General features: G+C 41.2%; 1 protein-coding gene across 1 annotated transcript; it reads left to right on the top strand.

Annotated features, from left to right (window-relative positions):
* Nucleotides 1-8405: 8405 nt before the first annotated feature.
* LOC308495009 (histone H2B-like) lies at nucleotides 8406-8912 on the top strand (the record flags this gene model as incomplete). The annotated part of the gene is made up of 1 exon (XM_081043009.1): nucleotides 8406-8912. The coding sequence occupies one exon, from the start codon at nucleotides 8406-8408 to the stop codon at nucleotides 8910-8912; it is 507 nt and encodes a 168-aa protein (XP_080899135.1).
* Between the last annotated feature and the right edge of the window lie 281 nt (nucleotides 8913-9193).

Here is a 9193-nt window from a genome sequence, read left to right as displayed (position 1 = left end):
AACAATGAAGCTTTATCAGCCCTGGAAGCTATATCAGCCAATGAAGGCGAATTTTCCTAACATTTTCCCCACATATGTTGATGAAGACCTAAATACTAGTACCTCATAGGTGGTCCTATTGGGAGATGGGGTCTTTACTCAGGTAACCAAGTTAAAGGATGTTCATTAGAGCGGGTGTTAATTTAAAACGAGTGGTTTCCACATAAAAAGAAAATAGAAAATGAGACACAGAGACGTGCATATGGGGAGGAAAATGCAGAGAGATAGAGGGAGATTTCCCCATCTGCAAGGTAAGAAGAGAGGCCTTGAACAGATGCTTCCCTCACACCACTCTGAAGATACCAACCAGCTGACACCTGAGCCTCCAAAATCTGAGCCAATAAATGTATTTTGTTTAAATAACCCAATCTCTGGAATTTTTTAGCAACTTTAGAAAACTAATATTCTAAATAATTACAATTAAAAGCAATCCAAGAAACAAACAACAGGCAGAAAAAGCACACCTGTTACTCTCTGTCGCTAAGGTTGAAAATTTCAGGAAGGCTCTTATCAGTTCAGTCATACATTTAAGTCTTTCATCTGTTTTGAGTTCATTTTTTATGAGTGGTGTAAGATGGGTGTCCAATTTCATTCTTCTGTGTGTGGACATCCAGTTTTCCCACCACCATTTGGACTGTGCTCTTCATTTGCATATTCTTGGCTCCCTTTTCTAATATTAGTTGATCATATATAAGTGGGTTATGTTATTAATATCTCCGGGCACACTATCATTTTCATTATTCCAGTGTCTATGTGAATGTTTATACCAGTACCATCCTGTTTTGATATTGTTGCTTTTGGATATAGTTTGAAATCGGAAAGTGCTGTGCTTCCTGCTTTGCTCTACTTTCTCAGGATTGTTTTGGCTGTTTGGTGCTTTTTGTGTCTCTGTACAAATGTTAGGATTTTTTAAAAATTTTTCTGTGAAAAGTTGCATTGGGTTTTGACAGGAATTGCATTGAAGCTCTTTATGACTTTGTGTAATGTGCACATTTTAACAATAATGATTCTTTGACTCTGGGAACAATATTGTTCCATTTGATTGTGTCCCCTTTAGTTTCTTTCTTCAAAGTCTTACAGTTTTCATTGTACAGGTCTTTCACCTCCTTGGTTAGATTTATTCCTCAGTATTTTATTGCTTTCAATGCTACTGTAAATGGGATCGTTTTCTCTATTTCTTTTTCAGATGTTTTCTTGTTAGCATATAGAAATGCAACTGTTTTCTGTATGTTGCTTTTGTACCTTGCAGTTTTACTGAATTCGTTGATTACTTCTAGCAGTTTTGGGGTGAGGTCTTTAGGATGTTCTGAATATAAGACCATATCATCTGCAAGCAGGAACAAGTATACTTCTTCCTTTCCTGTTTGGATGCCTTTTATTTCTTTGTCTTGCCTGATTGCTCTGGCTAGGATTTCCAGTACTATGTTGAATATGAGTGGTGAAAGTGGGAATTCTTTTCTTGTTTCTGATCTTAGAGGAAAAGATTTCAACCTTTCACCAATGAGCTTCTTGATAAGGCATATGCTACAAATTTTAAAGTATTTCCCATTGACTACTCTCAGCGTGCATTTGTGCAGGAAAGGACAGAAACTGCATGGTCTCTCTGAAAACTGTCATCCAGACCCCTCAGCCCCTCGCATTTAAATCTACATGCCCAAATTCACTCTGAGCACCAGGTGACCAGCGCTACCTGCGCAATAGGCAGGGAACTCTTTGGCACAGCGGAGGACAACCTGGAGATTACTTGGTGGGCTTAAGCCAAGACTGGTGCTGCTTTCTGTTTTGCTTTGCTTGGTGTTTTTTTTTTTTCTGCTTGTTGTGATTTGCTTTGTTCTGCCTTTATTTCTTTGATATCTTTGCCTATGTTGAGTGGGGATTGTCGGTTGTATTTTACATGTGAATGTACTTGATTTGTTTTCTTTGTTGTTGTTGTTGTACTTGGTAACTTGATTTGTGCTGAAACTGCCCTAACAGGGCCCAGCTTAAGAGGCACAAGATTCAACATATCCAGAAGCCAACTCTGGACCAAACCAGAGTACTACCGGGTTTGACCTACAACTCACACACCCAGAGGGAATTCTCTGAAGGCACAAGAGCCCATAGAGGCCAAACCTCATTTAAGTGGCCAACCCTCACCCAGCAGAACACCCTGCGGTGGGCAGAGCCAAGTTTCACAACTAGACGGCCTAGGAGTTAAACCCACCTACTCACAAGCAAAAAGCAATTAAAGTTCTTCTTGAACAGGACAATATACTAAACACACGAACCACCTGTGGAGCACATGCAGAGGAGAAGAACGAAGTAGTCCACGTCAAATATAAAGGCCACATACTACATAAGATAACCCAGCAAGAACTAAGAGCTCTAGGGGATCTTCCTAATACATCAAAGCAAACACAGAGAGTCATTCAGAATGGGGAGACAAAGAAACATGTCCCAAATAACAGAACAGAAGAAACCTCCACAACTGGAACCAAATGAAGCAGAGGTCACCAACCTGTCAGAGACAGAGTTCAGAACACTGGTGATAAGAATGTTTAAGGAGCTTAGAGAAGACATACAGAAGGATATAGAAATAAAGAACAACCAGTTAGAACTAAAAATGGATGTGGAAATCTTAAGGGACAACCAGCTAGAACTAAAGAACACAATTATCGAAATTAAGAACTCACTTGAAGGAATGACCAGCAGGTTAGATGAAGCAGAGGATCGAATCAGCGACTTAGAAGACAAGTTAGCAGAGATCACTCAAACTGAACAACAGAAAGAAAAAAGAATAAAAAACAATGAAGATGGGTTAAGAGACCTCTGGGATAACATCAAGCGCAACAACAGGCACATCATAGGAATACCAGAAGGCGAAGAGAGGAAGCAAGGGATTGAGAACATATTTGAGGTAATAATGTCCGAAAACTTCCCTAACCTGATCAAGGAAACCAACATACAAGCCCAGGAAGTGCAGAGAGTTCCAACCAGGATAAACCCAAACAGGCCCACACCAAGACAAATTATAGTTAAAATGGCAGAGCTTAAAGACAAAGAGAGAATCTTAAAAGCAGCAAGAGAAAGGCAGAAGGTTACGTACAAGGGAACTCCCATAAGGCTATCAAATGACTTTTCTACAGAAACATTGAAGGCCAGGAGGGAGTGGCAGGAGATACTCAAAGTGATGGAACACAAAGGCCTACAACCTAGATTGCTTTATCCAGCAAGGCTATCATTTAAAGTTGATGGAGAGATAAAGAGCTTCCCAGAAAAGAACAAACTGAAAGAATTTATTACAACCAAGCCAGCATTGCAAGAAATACTAAAAGGACTTCTGTAAATAAAAGAAAGATGAAAACAATTTACTACAAATCTAAAAATGGCAATAACTATGTACCTATCAATAATCACTTTAAATGTAAGCGGGTTAAATGCTCCAATCAAGAGACATAGGGTGGCTGAGTGGATAAGGAAGCAAGACCCTTGTATATGCTGTATACAAGAGACTCATCTCAGATCAAAAGACACACACGGGCTGAAAGTGAAAGGTTGGAGTAAGATATTTCATGCAAATGGAAGCGAGAAAAAAGCTGGAGTTGCAATACTTATATCTGACAAAATAGACTTTAAAATGAAGAACATATTAAAAGACAAAGATGGGCACTATATAATAATAAAGGGATCAATCGGACAAGAGGACATAACCCTAGTAAACATCTATGCACCTAACACAGGCACACCTAAATATATAAAACAGGTACCGATGGACATAAAGACAGAGATCAACAGCAACACTATCATAGTAGGGGACTTCAACACACCTCTGACAACAAGGGACAGGTCTTCCAGACAGAAAATCAATATGGAAACAACAGCCTTAAATGATACTTTGGAGCAGTTGGATTTAATTGATATTTTCAGAGCATTTCACCCCAATGCTGCAGAATACACGTTCTTCTCAAGTGCACATGGAACATTTTCCAAAATAGATCATATGTTAGGACACAAAACAAGCCTTGATAAATTTAAGAAAATTGAAATCAAACCAATTGTCTTCTCTGACCACAGTGCTATGAAATTAGAAATGAACTACAGGGGAAAAAAACCAGGAAGACACACCAATTCATGGAAGCTGAATAACATGTCACTAAATAATGAATAGGTCAAGCAGCCGATCAAAGAAGAAATCAAAAGATATCTCGAGACAAATGAGAATGAGAACACGACGACCCCAAATCTATGCGATGCTGCAAAAGCAGTCCTAAGAGGGAAGTTCATAGCACTGCAGGCCTACCTAAAGAAACAAGAAACATCACTAATTGACAGTTTATCTTCATACTTAAGGGATCTGGAAAAAGAACAGAAAAATAAGCCCAAAGGGAGCACAAGGAAGGAGATAATAAGGATCAGAGCAGAAATAAATGAAATAGAAACCAGAAAAACAATACAAAAGATCAATGAATCCAAGAGTTGGTTCTTAGAGAAGATAAACAAAATTGACAAACCTTTAGCCAGACTCATTAAAAAAAGGAGAGAGAGGACCCAAATTAATAAAATCAGGAATGAAAGAGGAGAAGTGACAACAGACACCACAGAAATACAAAAAATTTTCAGAAATTACTATGAGCAACTATATGCCAACAAATTTGACAATCTGGAAGAAATGGACAATTTTCTAGAGGCACACAACCTTCCAAGGCTCACTCAAGAAGAAACAGAAAGCCTGAACAGTCTGATTACCACCAGGGAAATTGAATCAGTAATCAATAATCTCCCAACAAACAAAAGCCCTGGACCAGATGGCTTTACAGGTGAATTTTTCAAAACGTTCAAAAAAGAATTATCACCTATTCTCCTCAAGCTCTTCCAAAAAATCCAGAAGGAAGGAAGACTCCCAAACACTTTTTACGAAGCAACTATCACCCGGATCCCAAAAGCAGACAAAGACACCACAAAAAAAGAAAACTACAGGCCGATATCTCTAATGAACATTGATGCAAAAATTCTCAACAAAATATTAGCGAACAGAATTCAGCAATATATTAAAAAGATCATACACCATGATCAAATGGGATTCATCCCTGGTATGCAGGGGTGGTTTAACATCCACAAATCAATTAACGTGATACACCACATTAACAAAATGAAAAATAAAAATCACATGATCATATCAATAGATGCAGAAAAAGCATTTGATAAAATACAGCAACCTTTTATGATAAAAACCCTTAAGAAAGTGGGAATAGAGGGATCATATCTTAACATAATAAAGGCCATGTATGACAAACCCACATCTAACATCATACTCAATGGGGAAAAGCTAAAACCATTCCCCCTAAGATCAGGAACAAGACAAGGTTGCCCACTTTCTCCACTTCTATTCAACATAGTGCTGGAAGTTCTAGCCACAGCAATCAGACAAGAGAAAGAAATAAAAGGCATCCAAATTGGTAAGGAGGAAGTAAAATTATCACTATATGCAGATGATATGATACTATATATCGAGAACCCTAAAGACTCCACCAAGAAACTATTAGAACTGATAGATGAATTTAGTAAAGTAGCAGGATATAAAATTAATATTCGGAAATCAGTTGCATTTCTATATACGAATGATAAAATATCAGAAGGAGAAATTAAAAAACAATTCCATTTACAATTGCTCCAAACACTATAAAATATCTGGGAATAAATCTAACCAAAGATGTAAAAGATCTGTACTCAGAAAATTATACGACACTGAAGAAAGAAATGAAAGAAGACATAAATAGATGGAAACACATTCCATGTTCATGGATAGGAAGAATTAATATAGTTAAAATGTCCATACTGCCTAAGGCAATATACGTATTCAAAGCAATTCTTATCAAACTACCAACGACGTTTTTCACAGAAATAGAACATATAATCCTGAAACTTACATGGGACCATACAAGACCCCGGATAGCCTCAGCAATCTTGAGAAATAAGAACAAAGTGGGAGGTATAACGATACCTGATTTCAAACTATACTACAAGGCTACAGTAATCAAAACAGCATGGTCCTGGCATAAAAATAGACACATAGATCAATGGAACAGAATAGAGAGTCCAGAAGTAAATCCATGCCTATATGCCCATCTAATCTACGACAATGGAAGCAAGAATGTACGATGGGGTAAAGACAGTCTGTTCAATAAGTGCTGTTGGGAATCCTGGACAGACACATGCAAGAAAACGAAGCTGGACCACCTCCTTACACCATATACAAAAATAAATTCAAAATGGCTTAAAGACTTAAATGTAAGATCTGAAACCATAAAATATGTAGAAGAAAATATAGGAGGAAACTTCACAGACATTACCCAGAGTAAGATTTTTACCGATCTATCCCCTCACACGAGGGAAGTAAGAGAAAAAATAAACACATGGGATTATATCAAACTAAAAGGTTTTTTCACAGCAAAGGAAACTATCAATAAAACACAAAGGAATCCTACTGAATGGGAAAGGATATTAGCCAATGATATATCTGATAAAGGATTAATATCACAAATCTATAAAAAAAACTTACTATGCATGGTTCTGTTTTAAGACTTAACATAAAGAAAATAAACTTGAAGTAATGTAATTATTTTCATATAGAAGTTCAGGATCTTTCCACCTATTCCAATAGTTAAGGACAAAATATAAATTTTTAATATTTAAAATTATATTAAAGAAAAAAAAAAGAAGTAATAGCTGGTCAATTGTGTCTATGACTGGCAGGAGCACTCTACCAGCCACGTCAGAGAGTTACTTCTAAAGCCACAGTGGCTCAGCCCTGGAAAGAACAGATTCTGCGTTGGAGCTGTGCACACTGAGAAAGAAGATACCTACTGAGACGGGCTGCTCGTGGCTAACTGGGCTCAAATTTAAAAGAAGAACCTAGCAGCAGTTTCTCAACAGGGGCCTTTCATGCAAACCACACTTCAGGGAGAAGCCTGCACTAAGCTGTCTGCCTCTTGCACTGAACTGCCTGCCTGCACTGTGTTCCTGACATAAGGGAGTTCCCGGAATAGTATTGCAACCAATAGGATTTAGGATTTCCTCATCCAATCAGAGCTGCACAGCTCTGTCCCCCCAACAGCATCTTCACCAACCAATCAGAGAGGCTCCATTCTGCCCAATCAGGACAGTGCATTTTGGACCAATCAAAGTGTGAGGATTTGGAGTCCTCATTTGCATGAGGATAGACCAATCAGGGACCAGGGCTGGGGACTTCTGTCTATATAAGTCAGCTCCCCGCTGCTTTGGAGAACACGTTTTCCGTTTTCCCTGAAAACGGAGTGTCCCCAGTTGGAGCTGAAGCGTGGAAGAGGAAGACGGCGAACAAAGGAAGAGAGAGAAAAACCGAAGATGACTCGCCAGAGCAGGCAGAGCAGAGCTGTCCAGCTGGAGAGGGGCCTCCCTCCAGGGCCAGTCTCCCAGCCATGCTGCTGTATAATTGCACTGTGACACCGTGAAATAGTTGCCTTCTTCACTTTCACCACACCCAGAATTAGGGATTCCTATTGGTGTTGATTTGTCACCAAGGACCAAAGGTTGACAGAGGAAAATGGCCCCAAAGTGTCCAGAGTCATTCTTATGGCAGCAAGGAGTTGGGTTTTGAAGTTCAGGTTCTCTCAAGGAACTCAAACTGATTTTTAAGCAGTTTTAATATCTTTATAGGTTTTCCCATTTCTGTTTGTTGCCATTTCATGTATCTCTGGCTCACTGAGCATTTTGATCAAATCAGGAGGGAACAGTTAGCCAATTATGTCCCTTAATTTGCACAAATGCTACTGGCCATGTCAGAGTTCCTGCTTGAGCCAGGGCGGCTTAGCCCAGGACAACATTAGATTCTGGGTTAGAGGGAAAGGGCTCAAGTGGCCAGAGTCATTCTGATAGCAGTCAGGAATTGGGTTATGAAGGTCAGGCTCTCTCCAGGAGCCTAAACGGAAATGGAAACGTCTACAATTCAGGTGCCTTTGGTGAAGTCTTTTCAAAGTTCTCCTGCTGGAGTATCAGTCAGCTAACATTATCAGAGGACTTTTTGCCCTATGTAGCATCTTTCTAAGGTTTTTCTGATGGCGGTCACAGGAAGTTCAGAGGTGGACGGATGGATCACTCTGATTGGTGGACGTAGCGATCACTCTGATTGGTGGACGTAGCATCACTCTGATTGGTGGACGTGATGCCAAGCAGGAGCCTAACCGATCACGTGTCACATAGCGTGACTTTGTGACAGACAGCCTCCTGCATGGCATTTTACCCAATCAGAACTGCCCGTGACGTCATGGAATGCAGCCCATATAAACCGGTCGCTGCCCAGCAGCAGCCGCCAGTCCTTCCTCACAAGCCGTGGAGAAGCCGGCTGCGGCATGGCTGAGCCTGTCTCTGAAGCTACTTCCGAGGAACTCCTGGAGGCGGCTGAACCTACCTCTGAAGCTACTTCCGAGGAACTCCTGGAGGCGGCTGAACCTACCTCTGAAGCTACGTCTGAGGAACTCCTGGGCACCGAGGAGCCCGCGGAAGCGCCGGCGCCAGAGAACCCAAAGCAGAAGCAGCCCAGGCGCCGCCGCCGCCGCCGCCGCCGCCGCCGCGGCTGTGCCGACAGTTTCGCCGCCTACTTCTCCAGGGTTCTGAAGAGCGTTCACGAGGACCTGAGCCTGTCCCAGGAAGCCGTGAGCGTCATGGATTCGTTCGTGAAGGACATCTTCGAGCGAATCGCTGACGAGGCCTCGTGCCTGGTCCGCAACACCCGGCGCTCGACCCTCACCTCCAACGACATCCAGACGGCCGTGCGCCTGCTCCTGCCGGGGGAGCTTGGCAAGCACGCCGTGTCCGAGGCCACCAAGGCCACCCTCCGATACAACACTGGCCAATGAGCTGCCTGAGCAACACCTGAACATGGCAACCCAAAGGCTCTTTTCAGAGCCACCTCCCTTCTCACGGAAAGACCTGTAGCCCTAAAAGTGGGATCTACTCTCGTGTTCGATCCCGTGGCTTTCTGCCGACATTGAAAGCCCTTTTACCGTGGACAAAACATTATCAAGTCTACCTTAATAAATGTAGAGAGTGTAATTTATTCCAGGGGAAAGCGTAGATTTTTTTTTCCTTCACCACGTTGCCATTCGTGGCTTTCCAAATGGTCAGTCCTGACCTAGGT

Source organism: Rhinolophus hipposideros, assembly GCF_964194185.1.
Source record: "Rhinolophus hipposideros genome assembly, chromosome: X".
NCBI lineage: Eukaryota > Metazoa > Chordata > Mammalia > Chiroptera > Rhinolophidae > Rhinolophus > Rhinolophus hipposideros.
Note: the sequence above shows the minus strand (reverse complement) of the source record. Positions and strands in the feature narration are given on the sequence as shown.